The sequence below is a fragment of the Triturus cristatus genome, chromosome 7 (assembly GCF_964204655.1).
Source record: "Triturus cristatus chromosome 7, aTriCri1.1, whole genome shotgun sequence".
NCBI lineage: Eukaryota > Metazoa > Chordata > Amphibia > Caudata > Salamandridae > Triturus > Triturus cristatus.
Window position 1 is genome coordinate 187,973,037 of NC_140590.1, and position 15,147 is coordinate 187,988,183.

General features: G+C 41.9%; 1 protein-coding gene across 6 annotated transcripts in view; it reads right to left on the reverse strand.

The window, feature by feature from the left end:
- LOC146809182 (uncharacterized) overlaps window positions 1-15,147 on the reverse strand; it is a 516,937-nt gene that overhangs the window by 264,638 nt on the left and 237,152 nt on the right. For all 6 annotated transcript variants that reach the window (XM_085616005.1, XM_085616004.1, XM_085616003.1 and 3 more), the window contains exon 7: window positions 5,733-5,768. In XM_085616005.1, coding sequence (XP_085472131.1) covers window positions 5,733-5,768 — 36 coding nt within the window. The remainder of the gene's footprint in view (window positions 1-5,732; window positions 5,769-15,147) is intronic.

Consider the following 15,147-nt stretch of genomic DNA (forward strand, 5'->3'; position numbering starts at 1 on the left):
ATGATGCTCTTTGGCATAAAAATGTTTGTCCCGGACCTTGACGGTCTAGACATGGTGGCGCCTGCCGCACCCTTTGACGTAGATGAACACTGTGCTGTATTGCAGACTCTACAAGAAGCCAGAGACAGTCTTGTGAAGGAACATATGCCCTCCACATCTGATGCTGCGCTTCAGATTCCGGTAGTCGGCTGGCTTCCTCGAGTTGGTGACCTGGTCCGTGAGAAGGTGGAGAACACGAAGGAGTTAGGCCCCTCTTATCGAGCCCCGGTTCCAGTGCTTGGCATGCAGGGTACAAGAACAGTCATTTTACCTCCACTTCCTGGTCGCAAGGATAACAGGTACATCTCCATTGACAATGTCAAACTACAGCGAGTGGCCGATTCTTCTTAGTATGACTCGAGCAGTTTCTTGCCCTGCGATGCTGAGAAATTCTGTTTTGGCTCCGGCATCTACCACCTTGTCTGATATTGCCATCGAGATGCATACGGTTGCTGATCCTTTGTTACTACCACCGGTTGGTAGTTCACCTGAAGACACTGAGTATGCTTATCCTGCAGATGTAACATTGCCCGTTTTACAATCAACCACAGTTACCCAGTCCCGTTTCTCCTTTGACACGAACTCAATGACTTCCAATGCCCCGTCCAAGGTTTCCATTTTTGCTGTTTGGTTCAAACGACATTTTTTAATTCCTCCTTGGACTTACATTTGGCTGATGCTCATATGTATTTTTCTGTTCATGTCCATTGGATTTGTTGTGGTATTTTTTCGTCTTGTGAATGGACACTACCTTAAAGAAAGATCTACAATTAGACTTATTGATGGAACTTTGGCCCCCCACTCCTCATCACACATCATGAAAAGGGACCAGACTTTTGTGAATATTACTGCCTGGCCAGTGTTAGATGGGATTGCGTGGGATGCTGTTAAATTTCAGATTGATGGTCCAACTGAGGTTATCAATGTAGCAAATGTATTTCATGTTTCTATGGGTGATGTAGTTAAACAAAACATCCGTTCTGATGATTGGGACGTTCAGGCCATAGAAGCACTGTTTTCTGATTTGAAATAATATGCCGTATTTGATGCTGAGGATTTGTATTTAGACACTGCTAAATATGGTGAACAGTTTTGCTATCAACATTATGGCAATCATTTTCTACACAAAGCAAATACGTTTAGAAATTTTGTAAATTATACCCAGTGGGAACATTGTCCAACGCCAATCCTAGGTAGCTCCACCACGTTGGTGGAAAAATTCACATATTTTTCAGATTTTAGTGTTTTGAATCCTGCCTCCTTTTATTTTAAAGTGTCGGCTGAGTCTCCCTCAAAAGTCAGGCTGACACACACTAAATTGCTATATTCCAAGTCCTTTATGGATGATTTGTCAATCAGCGGTTATGATCTGTGGAAGGCTACAACTGATCTTAAATCGGTTTGGGGTTCCAAACCGTGGCAGGTACAAGGAACAGAAGCTTTGCATCGTGCCTGCCTCATCCCGAACCACATGTTGTTCTTAAACTCAACAATCTTCCAGACCACCTGCTTTGGATTGGCTACTTCGAAAAAACTGAATTCTCCCTCTACTCCGGATATGGGTGCTTATCCAAATTGAGATAATCATACAGATCTGTCCCTTGATGCATTGCAGTCATACGTTACTAATACATCCTTCAATATTTCCAAGTTGCATTCTGAGGGATGGTTGACTTGGCAGACAAGTTCTGATTCCTGTCAACATCGTTTTCTAGGTTTGACACCTGGGTAAACACAGGTTCGCGTGGACCCTCGTTTTGAATCTTCTCATACTTTAACTACCTACTCTGTAGGGAAGTTATGCCAATCTTGGCTGCAACATTCCACCTTGGCATCTGTTAAATTTCATTCATCTAAATTACATGACAAAATAGATTTGAATGATTTTGTTAAGGGCCCTATAGGTGGCAGGTCCAAAAGATGGGTGTATGCTATTTATAACGAAGTTTAGAAGTTGTCACAGATTGAAGCTGCTTCCCGATTGAGGGCTATTGATCAAGCCAATATGGAAAAAGTGCTAGCTGTTATAGATAATAGCATTAACACCCTTTCTTCCACAATTTACACTTTAGATAATATTGTTTCTTCTGTTGTTGATATTGTGCAGAATGATGTGTCTGTTTTGTATCATGGTCAAAATCAATTACGTTCCATAATGCAATTTGCATGGACATTGCAAACGTTAAAGGCTGGTAAAGTTCCCTGGGACTACATGAATTCATCATCTTTGTTCCTTCCCTTTAATCTCACTGCAAAACAACAATTCATGTCCATGAAAGATGCAACATATTCCTTACTGCATATTGAAAAGCTAGAACCTTTGCCTTTCTCTGTGGCCGAATTGAATTCCGCTGTGTGGCTTATCCACAATGCCGTTTCCTTTGTTTAAATTCAGTTCATACATGAAACATTATGCCCTAGGTAGATATGAATGGCTGGGTACTGCTTTCCTGCATGAAGTTTGGTCACTCCCATTTACATACAGGTGCATGAGAGATGGTAAAGAGGTCTATTTGAAAGGTGAGGAATGCACTTCCACATCAGATCATTCTGTAGTCTGTAGGCGCAATCAATTCCATGGCGCATGCAATGTGCACGCTCCTAATTTAGCTTGCGTCCTGAAAGGGATTCCAGTGCCAGCTATTATACCCTCTTTCACGCTGCTGGCTAACGGTAGCTATTTGGTTTTAAATAATGAGGCTTGCTGCGGGATGCTAGTGGGAATTCCCTACATAGTGACTGTCTCACAAAGAGTAGTCTGCTGTAAGAATGTCCTTTTCCCGCCCCCGCATGGGCGGCTAGATGTATCCATCTGGCCTTCCATTCCAACCTTGAATAAGGGCTCTATTGTCTCAAAAAGAAGTCGCATTGACTTCCTCCCGGGAAACATTTCTCCTTCACGTAGCAAATACGCGCACCGAGGTGCAAGCGCTTTTGAATTCTGACCTCCCACTTCATTTTGGTGCCCTGATTCAAACTATCTTTAATGCCTCGTCAACAACTGGCTTGGCAAATTTTTTCAAAATTGTGGGCTCCGGCCTCGTGACCTCCTTCCAAACTATTTTTGGTGTGATACCGGCATTTTTTCATTCTATTTTTTCCAGCGTCTTTGGCGGTCTCCCGTTGATTCTCGCCCTTGTGGCTGGAGTGCTGTTGTTGGTCTGCTTACTACGCAATGACTGCACAGAATGTGTCACACGACAGCCTGTCCCGGCTGCTCCATCTTCGTAACCGGATGCTTGAATATTATGGAACATTACCACTGGCAACCTTGAGCATAGCCTATGGATTGTCCTTCCGGTTTTCCTACTTTACATGCGTACAACCTGTTTTTCATTGCCTAGATTGTCCATTCGAATGGGCTCTGGATTTGTGCTTGTCGAACTCGGCGTCTCCTGCCCCGGATTATGATCGACTAATGAGTCCCTTAGTGGCTCATGAGTTGGACTGTTCTGTCGTCAGGATTATGGCCTGTGGAGCGGCACATGGAGTCCTGGGGAATTGGGACATCGTTACGGCTGCATATGACTTCCTGGCACGAAGTTATCTTGAAGAACACGCCAGTTGCCCTCTGATTGTACTAGAGGCCCCAGTTGTTGAAGAACATGTATGTTCATTTGCTTTACCAAACTGGATGGCGGACACTTTTACAGGACACTCCAATGACTTCCTCTTGGAAGCTGTTGCTACTTACTGTGCCTATACATTGATGGATTAACTTGGATGTCGTCCAACTTTCTTTTGCCCAAACGTTTTGGGTTTTTAATTCAACATTCGGGCTCTCCGAGCCTTGCCGTTAATTTTTCCATTCAATTTTTTTTCGTTTTTTCTTTCCCTTCGAACCTTCATTGCCTTTTATATGGATTTCCAATTTGTGCCCTTAGTTCTGTTCTATCGAACTTGAACTCTGCGTCCCTTATTATATCCCTGTTTTACTGGTGATCCGATTAAGGGGGGGTGTAGTGAGGTCTGCGATTTAGATACATACATTGCTATGTTGGCATAAGCGCGTTAGATGTTAGAAAGCCATCTTGCCACTTTTGCTGCCTTTGCACACAATACTGCATATACATTTTATAATTTGAAAACTGCTTGCTCGCTTTTTTCTTCACATGAGAATTGTCTGTTGTTCACATCTCTAGACGTGCGCTGCGACCTTGGTCTGAACATTGTGTAAAGAAACAGTCTGGGTCGCCAGGCAATGCATGTTTTTGAGTTCAGGTTGATCGGCCCACTATTTAGCCATAACACGCACGCAGCTGCAAATACCTGAAAGTCGAGTGCTTTTAATATTGCAGACTGCATGCTTTACACACATTCGGAAGAAGAGCTTTCCCAGGAGCAGAGTACACCTGATCCTGTGATGTGATTCCGCTAAGCTGATCTTTATGGTATCGGGTTCCCCATTCAAGCCTAGAGACCTTCTACTAGTCTAATAATATTAGTTTACTAGCGAAAGGAAGGTGGCTGTGTTCCACTGTCATTATATTATGATTTCTCCTTTCATTTTCAATGGTATTGTTACAATGCTGATGGTTTTGATTTTAATCATTTTTCTGCTTATGTTAGCCAAAGTACTGCATCTTAGGACATGCAGTTTATAAAATAAACCTTTTAAACTTTACTGTGTCTCTGATTACTCTTGTTGTGGACTGATATGAGAATAATTACGAACAGGTATTTCTGATTCCCACCATTCCTGAGAGTACTCTAAGTCGCTTGCTCTGGGTTGTCTTTACATTGGGACCTCCGAGATAATACGGATAATGAATGGGACACTGATGCTGGTCGGATAGGTGTTCTGGGTTCTGAGGTGAGTTTTTGGTACACCACAATTCACTGAGGTCCTGGTTTCCTGCGCATAGTTCTGTGCATGAGCAGAATCCCTGCAACAAGGCCTGAAGCAGGCGTAAGGATTGACACAGCATTCACAAGATAGGGCCCCCCAGAGCATTGCTGGTGCTGCGTCGCGCTTGCGACGTAACTCCAGCAATGCGCCACTTTTACGGCACAGATGCCTCACACATCCGTGACCTTTTTGCCCCATGGTGCGCCGCATTGTAAATGCGGCGCATCCATGGTGGCGGAGCTGTGGCGCACAATAACTGGCGCATCCATGCTGATATGCAGGGATGCGCCAGTTATTGTAAATATGCCCCCAAGTATTTTATTTTTCGTACTGTACATCTAGTAGTATGGAGTCTTTTTATTTGATGAAACCAGCTAGTCTGCCAATCTGGGGGCAAATTAAAGCAATTAGAGAAGTTAGGTATCACTAGCATTTTATACATTGGAGCGGTATTTTGGACTAATGTAATGTACCCAAGGAATGTCTAATGAGCTTTTATGGTTTTGTAACCAAACAAACCTGAATTGATTGATTACAGATTATTACATCTTATTCAATTACATTATATATATATTACAAATACATTCCATTTTATTATAAATTGTAAATTCTTACATTTTATTGAATTAAATGTATATATAAATTTAGATAATGTTTGTGTGGGTGTGTGTGGATGACTGACATGCATTTAACATGATGAACAACTCATTTATGTGGCTGTTACAAAGAACTATTCACCAGAAACTCCCATGGCCTGTTTTTAAAGATTGATCCTTAAGATGTGCACCAATAATTGCTATCAGACTTGAACATGGACATATTATATTCAAAATCAGTAACCTACCTGGAAGAACAGTGGTAGGTGTGGGGCAAGGACCACCTGTTAACAACAAAGCATATGTTATTTTGTAATTCAAAAATGCACTATTTTTACATAGCATCAACATCTGCATATCGCACCTTGTTATCCAACTTGGACGAAATCTAGCCAGGTCACAATTATCAGTTCTTTTTTAACTTTTCTCTCTTCTGTGCTTTTTGGGAATGGGGTCCACTGGATGAATTTTATGAACCCTTTGTACATTTAAAATTATTCTAAAACTTAGCAGATGTTGTTATGTTGGTCATGGGCCACAGAGACACTGTTGCATCACCTGAGGCTTCATAGACAAAGTCAAATGCAATATTAACACCATAGTATTTGAACAGCCTGAAGAAGCTAGACACTGCAATAAGGAAAAACAATTACATATGTATGCCTCAATGTATGTATATAAGTTGTGCATTTATGTTTCGTTTGCTTAACCTAGCCTTGTAACTGATTCATGGTGCATGTGGATAATTGATGGCAATTGGCAGGAGAGTTGTGATGCAAGTATCTTGTTCACATACCAAAGGCAATTGTTTAACACATGGAATATATAAAAAAGTGATGGATGGAATGCTTGAATTATTCTCAGTCACTGTTAATTGCACTGGGCCACATCCTAGTCCATAACTATGGGACATGGGTCCCATGCTCACTATTCCACTGGAACCAAGCTGCACCTGACTGACGAACCCCAATCAGGGCAAAACTGGTCTTGGGGTGTGTATGTTCCCGGTTTACAGCGGACCTTGCCTCCCATTTTGGGCAGGACTGTTCCTACTGGAGAAGGCCCAAGACTGATTGCTTTAGCTAGGTCCAAACTGAGGTGTTACAGTATGTAAAATAACAATGGATTAGGATGTGGCCCTGAGTAAATATGAGTGGCTGAAATTTATTCATACATTCCATCCATCACTTTTTTGTATACTTCACCTGACTTTTGTCCATGGAATATCATCATGTTTAACTCCCATTAAATCATGAAATAGCAGCCAGCCAGGCAACCAATAAACATTAACTATCATAGAAAGCCATGTAATATCACCCAAAAGAAGCCAGAAGCACCACAATATGTGGCGGCATATGTTACTATGCATGTACAAGTCCCTAAAAGAAAGCAAAATAAATACTTTTAAATAAAAAACATGTATGAGCTAGAACATGCACACAGCTTGTCAGCATATGGCCAATGGTTGGTCAAGATTTGCGGTATGTACAGTGCTCTCAGTTTACTCTATTTACTTTCAATGTATACCATGTATATGGTGTGCTCCAAAACTGTATCCACTGGCTTGGCATACATCTGAACTTTGGAAACACGCTGTCTTCTGTTAGAAGTCCGTTCTTCTGTGCATAGCCTCTTAAAGGCCCAGGGACATAAAATATTTAAAAGGTGCTGTCTCAATTTTTGTACATATATACACTCGCCACTTACCCCTTTAACTGTATTTCTGAAAATTAAATTCTGCTAATACCTTTGACTTTAATCCACTTAATTTGCTTATATTGCCAATAATGTATACATTGACATCAGTTGTGCATGCCCAAGTGCATTTTGGACCTTTTGGTGTCCTTTGCAAGTAATATATTTATCATACGTTTAACACATGCTGTAGCATATTTTCCTGAAGTGTGAAGATCTCATATTGGAACTAGGCGTCATGGTGATCATGCATTAGAAAGCCTGATCACCCTGATGCCAAGTTTTTTCCCAAGATCCTGACACCATAGGAAAATGTGCTAAAGTTGCTCAACACATGTAAAATATTCCCAGGCGAAGGAGCTCAAATGGTCCAAAACACACTGGGCCATACCAAACAGAACAATAAAAGCACTTGTCACATTGATAAATGCCCAATATTCACACTGACTTCCACTGGCACTTAATTTGGATAGTCTATTTTGTGTACATGTCCATGGCTTCTGAGAACTGGGTACTGTTGAAGGAAAAATGAGCATCACATACTTCAGATGGAGAGAGAAGTCGTCCTAATGTATTATGCCAGGAACTGAAGAACTGTTTGAACTTGTGCATTTTCATACCTTTCACCAAAAGATGTAATATGCCATGAGGTCTCAAGTGCAAGCATGTTCAGATTATTCTAATACATAGAAATTAGTGCCAGAGTGTTCTTATCTGGGATTAATCTCCTGTTACCTATTTTGATTGACTAAAGCAGTTAACTGGGGTACTGGTCCTTGGTGAGTATTCATTTTTGTATCAGTTTTGGAGGCTCGCTGAAAAGAATGTCAGGCACAGGGTCCAGAGGGCTGTGCATTTCATACTTTGTACCAGCAGGAGTCAGTGACATGTTTATAAAGTGGCCTTCCAGTGTACAAAAAAACAATTCCCTTTGCCCGGTTCTATATCTCCAAGATCACCTACAGAAGACATTAAAGATTGTTTGTTTAATGATGCCAGCTAGGGTTTTGGGATATATTATGAGAAGATTCACCTTATAGACACTTTAATTCATAGAACATGTGGTTACATTTCTTTGGGCTGACAAACTAACTTTTTTTTTTTTTTAATTATTATTTCCAGCCAGCATCAACAGGTTAAAACCACATCAAACAAGATCATAATCATCAGCAAAAAAGACAAATACTCAGAGTGGTACACATAATTAGAGCATACATGAATGAAAACCTTAATCATATGACATATAACACAGTCAGAGAAATACTAAATAGAAAAGGAAGAAAGAAGAGAAGAAGAAAAATTAGAAGAAACATTATACAAACAGTATAGCATTAATACTAGTCCAGCAAAGCCAGCAGAGCTATTCCCATTGAAGACCGGCCCAGTTTCTTTTTAATCTTAACACAGTGTGGGGGCCTCTGGACTTGGCTAGAGCCAATTCAGACTCAAACACAGGTCTGAGAAGAACCCACAACTCATTGACATTTGGAGGGGTAGGGTTCATCCAAGCCCTAGCAATACATATTCGAGCACATAAATAATAATAGATGCCAGTGACCTCTCATATCGGGTAGCTATGGATTTAAATCCCCAAAGAATTTCCTTATCTGTGAGCTGAAACTCCCGGCTTATACACCCTGTTAGTGAAGTAAAGATAGAGTTCTAGAATGATTTTAACATAGGAATATTAACAAACATATGTTTAAGGTCTGCCACATAAAGCTTGCATTTGGGACACTACATTTTATCAGAAATTCCAGAGGTTATCCATTTAGAAATAAGTTCTGGAATATAATACAACATAAAATGTGTCCTATGCTACTGCAACTTCAAAATAACAGAGGTGACTGATTGATCTATGATATCTAAAGCCTCCTGCATATCACTTGGAGTAACCTCAGATTCAAGAAGTTGGCCAAGTTTAGCAGATATCTGAATACTATCATCCTTTACTGATGAGATAAATCTTTTGTACACTATACTGATTGAAGTTTTCACAGGCTTCCCATAAATATCAGACAAGATTTCCGAAGTGAATGGAATTTCTTGCATTTTCTGACCATATAGGAAGTAGTCCCTTATTTGTAAGTATTTAAAGAAACACTTCTGCGGAAGCCCAAACTCCTCTCTTAATGAAAAAAATGAACGGAACCCCCACTCACCATACAGCTGACTCAAGTTGCAGACCCCCATAAAGTGCCAGAGTTTCCCAACATTATCATTGGTATTGGGTTACCCCTAGAATGATAAAGTGGTGTAGCAGAGGTATCCTACAGATTTCCTGCCAAATCCTGCTTATATCTCTAACTACCTTAAATCTGACCCTTTTGTAGTAGTTGGGATATGTAGTTTTATAAAGCTTAAATCCAATTGATGGTCCTCCCGCTAATTGGTAAGCAAATGAAGACAACCCGGCTCCCTACCCGTTAAAACGGCTCTGAATCCATTAAGAAAAAGCAGCCCAATAATAAAGTTTGAAATCTGGGAGCTTAAAACCCCCCTGTTTGTAAGTCAATTTAATAAGCCTGAGTGCCCTTCCAGCCTGCCTTTACCCCCAGATGAAGCTACCGATGACACTCTCAAGGCATTTAAAAAAAGATCCTGTGACCCATAACGGGATTGAGTGAAATAAGTATAACAATTTGGACAATATGTTCATTTTAATAATATTACACCTGCCAACGATGCTAAGAGGAAGCCAATTCCAAAATTGTAATTTAGCTGTGACTGATTTAAGCGGTGACTCATAATTAAGTATAATTATTTCCTCCATTTGACTACTAAGGCGGATACCTAAATATGTAGCAGTACCAGAAACCCCTAGAGAAGAAGACGGGGTATTTAGTGAATAATTCAAGATAGTCTGTGTCTTAGTCAGGTTGAGCTTATATCCAGAAAAAGAGCCAAAAAGCTCAGCCTCTACTGAAATATAAATGATAGCATCAGCTGAATTAATAGACAAAATGACAATATCATCTGCATATGCGGTGACCTTCAATTCTATTCCATTCAAGCAAACTGGAAATATCCCGAGTTCCTCAACAGATGTCTTATAAAAGGCTCGATGTAGAGAGCAAATAGCAAAGAAAGAGTGGACACCCCTGCTGTGTGCCTCTCCGAACTGGGAAAAGTGTTGATGAGATGCCGTTTACATACTGGGTTCTTATATAATTTCTGAACCAAAGAAATTAACCGACTTCCAAGTCCGAACATAGTCATAGTAGACCAGAGTGCATCCCATGCTACTCTACAGAAAGCCTTCTCGGCATCCAACATGATATACCGTTACGTTCTTTTAATTTGCCGGATACATCAAAGGCTGCAATAGCAGTGTTAACACGAGCAGAGGTGTCCCTACCGGAGACAAACCCATGTTGCTGATCAGAAACTAACCTATGAATGTAAGAGGCAAGCTGTATTGCCAGTATTTTGGCAAATAAAATGTATCAGAATTGATTAATGAAAACTGGGAGATATGAACCCCTTTCTTCAACTAGTCTTGGGGAATACCACAATATTAGTTACGGACCAAGAGGAAGGAGCCTCCCCTCCTTCCAAAAGGTACAAAATAAATATGTCAATAAAGGCACCAAAATATCCCTAAAGTTTTTATAAAATTCCAGATGGATATTATCCTTTCCTGCCGCCTTCCCAGTGATCCGAGCTTTAATTGCTTCCTCCACTTCGGCCACCCAGATATCCCTCGCAATACTGCCATTTCGTATACATCTAGCTAAGGTAGATGACTTTCCTGTAGGTAATCCTGTAAACTTAATTTAGTAGGGGAAACTACATCACCATATATTCCTGCATAAAATACACCAAACTGGTCAACAATATCACATGGTTGCACAAAGAGCACCCCCCTCTCCTTTAATGCGCTTGATGTTAGATCTTGCCTTACTGTCAGAAATCTGAGTTGTCAACAGCTGATCAACTTTTTACCCGTACTCATACTGCAGTACTCGATGCTTCTGATAGCTGGCAGCTGTTTTCTCTGCTAGCCTTCTTTTTAACAAAGACCTTACTTCCAAAAGCTTTCAATAAATTGACTGCCCAGCAGGGTCCCTCACTATAATAGCCTGCGCATGTTGGCGTTCCGAACCTAAATAATCCCGGCACCACTGCCCCACTTCTTGAAATGTACACCTATTCTGGCTTAGAATGAACTGGAGGGTCACACCCCCGTAACGAATGCCTTCATGCAATCCCATACCACGGGCGGAGAGGCAGTGCCTTTGTTATTTTGAATATACTCCCTCAATACTAATCTAAGATGCCCACAATATTCCTGATTATTAAGCAAGTGAAGGGGGAATGAAAAAACACATTGAGTAGCTCCAACTCCTGCCTGAACCTGTACTGTTCGTAAAACAGGATTATGATCAGATGTAACTTTAGGACATACCTCTATGTAAGCATTTTCCAATAGAGCACATTTAGTAAAAATCATATCAATATGCGAATATTGCTTGTGTGGAAAGGAGTAGTATGTAAACCCTGGTGACCTTGGGAACAGAGTCTTCCATGCATCATACAAATGATGTATTCACATCAACTCAAATATGGCCGCCATGAGTCCTGACCATTCTTGCCTGCTTTTTCCAATTAGTGGTGTCAATCTTATAATCCAATATACAGTTAAAATCCCCCATTACCATCAAATCTCCAGGCCACCGTAATAATTAGTCACTCGAATAATAGAACATATCTGGACTATCAGTTAGGGCCTTACACCACGCAGATTGTATGTTTTTGTCCCAGGATCAATAATTATACTATTGCCCATCTCCCTCTAGAGTTAGCTAACGTACGTAGAACAGTAACAGCCAAATTCGTGGCTTTCAATATAGTGACCCCACGGATTGAATTCTTCTGAGAAGTGCATATTAGATCATCAAATCCCAGTTGTTTCAGCATAAATCTATCTTTAAATGCAAGATGAGTCTTAGTTAGCCCAAGTATCTGTGATTTGAATACCTTAAGCTCCTCATAGATCAAACGCTGCTTCCTAGCTTGATTGAGTCCTGAGACATTCCAACACATAACTTTAAAATTAAACATTACAAAATGTCTTCCTCTTAACTCCATTACCCTGTGACACTTCACCATGTGTATGCTTCCAAAGATTAACTGGCTATTAAACCCCCCTTACCCACCAAACATCCCCCCAGAAGAAATGCCCATAGCAAGGCAAAAGGTTACTCCCAAATAACACTGTGCCCCACACCACCCCCAGTAGACCCACCCCGTACCTGGAGAGGGAATCACCCCTCCCAACTCTGCTGTCGCGGACTGTCAGCCAACGGAGAGGACTCTTCCATTCACCCCCTGGCCCACAACCACACACCCTCAAAAAAGAAAGCAAGAAACCCCCCAGAAAAACTGACTGTACATCTATGAAAAGCTCACAAAAGCCCCCTCCCCCTTGACTCCTCTAATGTTCACCCTCTTCTCTTCTCAAATTGAAACAGATTGCAATCTAGAAAGGGCTTCTTTTGCTTCTGTCTCGGTGTAAAAAATCTGCGAGTGCCCATCTTCAACTAGCTTCAGCTGGGCAGCTGGGCTCGTTCCGCTAGGAAATCTTGTGAGCAAACTGCCTTGAGAGGGTCTATTAGTTGGTGAAGTTTCCACCTTATCACCATTGATGCCTTACATAAATCAGACCTCACAAATAGAGAGATTGAACCCAATTTAACAGGGGTAGTAGGACAGGCTTTTAAATAAATTGCCATTGGAAGCAGAAAATTACCGATACACATAAGTATTGGATGAGGATGTGATGACCCCCCTTAAACCTCTGATCTCAAAAAAGTGGCATTCTAAGTGCCTGTTGCACATGAGAGTCTATATCTCAGTCAGCAAGGTCCGGAAATGTATGTTGAAATAAATTGACAGCATATGCCCTGGGATCCGAGCCCTCCCTTCAGGTATACTGAAGACCCTCATATTTTTCCGATGCTGTCGGTTCTCGAGGTCCTCCACTTTTACCTGTAGAAACACCATCTGGGTTTCTTGTGTCTTGATAGATCTTACAACTGAGGTATTAACTTCCTCGGCTGCTGCAACCCGCTGTTGCAAATCTGAAATCTCTGAAGAAAATGTGGCGACTTTAACAGTCACATCTGCTAGTGCCTGCTTGATTTCCTAACTGTCAGCTTTAGCTTGTGAATAATATTGTCGAGCCTCTGTTCTTTGAGTAAGCAACACCTGCAGAATTACAGACAGACACGGATCCTCGTGGTCACATGATCTTTCAGCTCCGAACCCTTCTGAGATGCTAGTTTGACCTATTAGCATTACCAGATTGTCGGGTTGATCAGCCAGCACTGATGGATCCAAAACTCCCTCTGTACTGTCCACTTGATCTGAACTCATAGTTATAGTATCTTGGATAGTGTTATTCAGATTAACAGAATCCCTTCACTTAGGAGAGAGTTCCTGGGAACCTGCTGTGCCAGGATTTGAAAGCCGAGAAACAATAACCATGACCTCTCCTTTAGATGACACCCATCAGCGTAGGGGACTAGCCTCATATCCTATCTTTGAGCAGGCCCCAGCAGGGTTTTGAGTCAGATGCTCAGACTTAGTAGAAGTCTCAATCCTCCACATCCTCTACCTCCTTCAGTGCCTCTGATTCCTTTGGCTCCCTTCGCCTTCGATGGGGTGCTATTCTTAATTCCATACTTTTTTACTCAGTTGGTCCCCATCTAACAGAGCGGAACCAAGAGCAGAGACTACTGTATCAGCAGGATTCGCCACCATTAGGTTAGTTAGATCCCCTTCCGTGGTGGCTATAACGCTCACTTCTTCAGGGCTAGGAGAAGCAGGGATAGTTGACAGAACATCCTGTAGAGCAGACACTACTGCCACATTATGCAGTGCTCCCCCCTTATGGCCACCCCTTTGACAGTCCATACGTAAAGTGGGAAGGAGAGTAGCTGAGTCTGCCCATGCCAGAGCTGTATTCGCAGCTTCGTTTCCAGAATAGACCATATTGCCATCATTACCAGCTGCCCCGCTGCTCTCCCGCAAAACAATCATCAGACTGGGGCCGGAAAGTCTCCCAGCCATTCTGGACTGCTGACAGTAACGTGTCCACCATTTCTGACACCACAGTAGAGATCTCAGATCCGCAGGCCTGAAGCAGCCCACCTGCCTTCCCGGACCGTAGCAGGTGCAGGATGGGTTTGGCTAAAGCAGAGCAGGGAGCTGCGTCAGGCAACGGACTATGCTGAAGGTGAGGTGCCAGATCTTTCACAGGCCTGGAGGCACCTGAAAGTGCAGAGTTCCCATGGCTTGAAGCTGCGGTCTTGCCAATACACCCATATCCCTTCAAAGCAGCTGGCCACAGGGAAGCGATACCAAAAGTCACAGATGCCGAGAAGATGCCGGAAGCAGCCACGCAGCAGGATACCGCAAACTACCTCTTTTCTTTGGCATAAAGAAGATGGCCAGATCCACAGCAGAATAGCTCCAACACATTAATGAGCCACATAGGCAGGTATGCAGATATGCAGGTATGAAAGTATTGCTATGATTTAGCCAGACATCGTTGCCTTTCTCTTGTTTTTTGATAGAGCAGCAGGGGAAATGCCCCATCAATTGAGATTTCTGCTATCGCTTTTCTCTACTGATTCCTGATTTCCTTATCGCCGGGCGGGAGTGTGTTGGAGACCGGTAGGCTAGCAGAGGTGCTGTCCTCCTCGGTGGAGTCAATCTGCCATCTTTCCTTACAGAATGATTGGACTGACAAAATAACTTAATTAACTCATTTTTTTATACTCTTGTCAAAACCATTTGGATTTCTCTTAATTCCCTTGGTGAAGTGCATCTTTCATAGAGGGCAACTACATCATTGTAGGCATAAATCTAAGAATGAATTAGAGAGATCTTCTGGTGCTGTCTGTAACTCTAAGGGGCATATGCACACGCCCCTATTGTCACTGCAACATCACTTTTACGAGC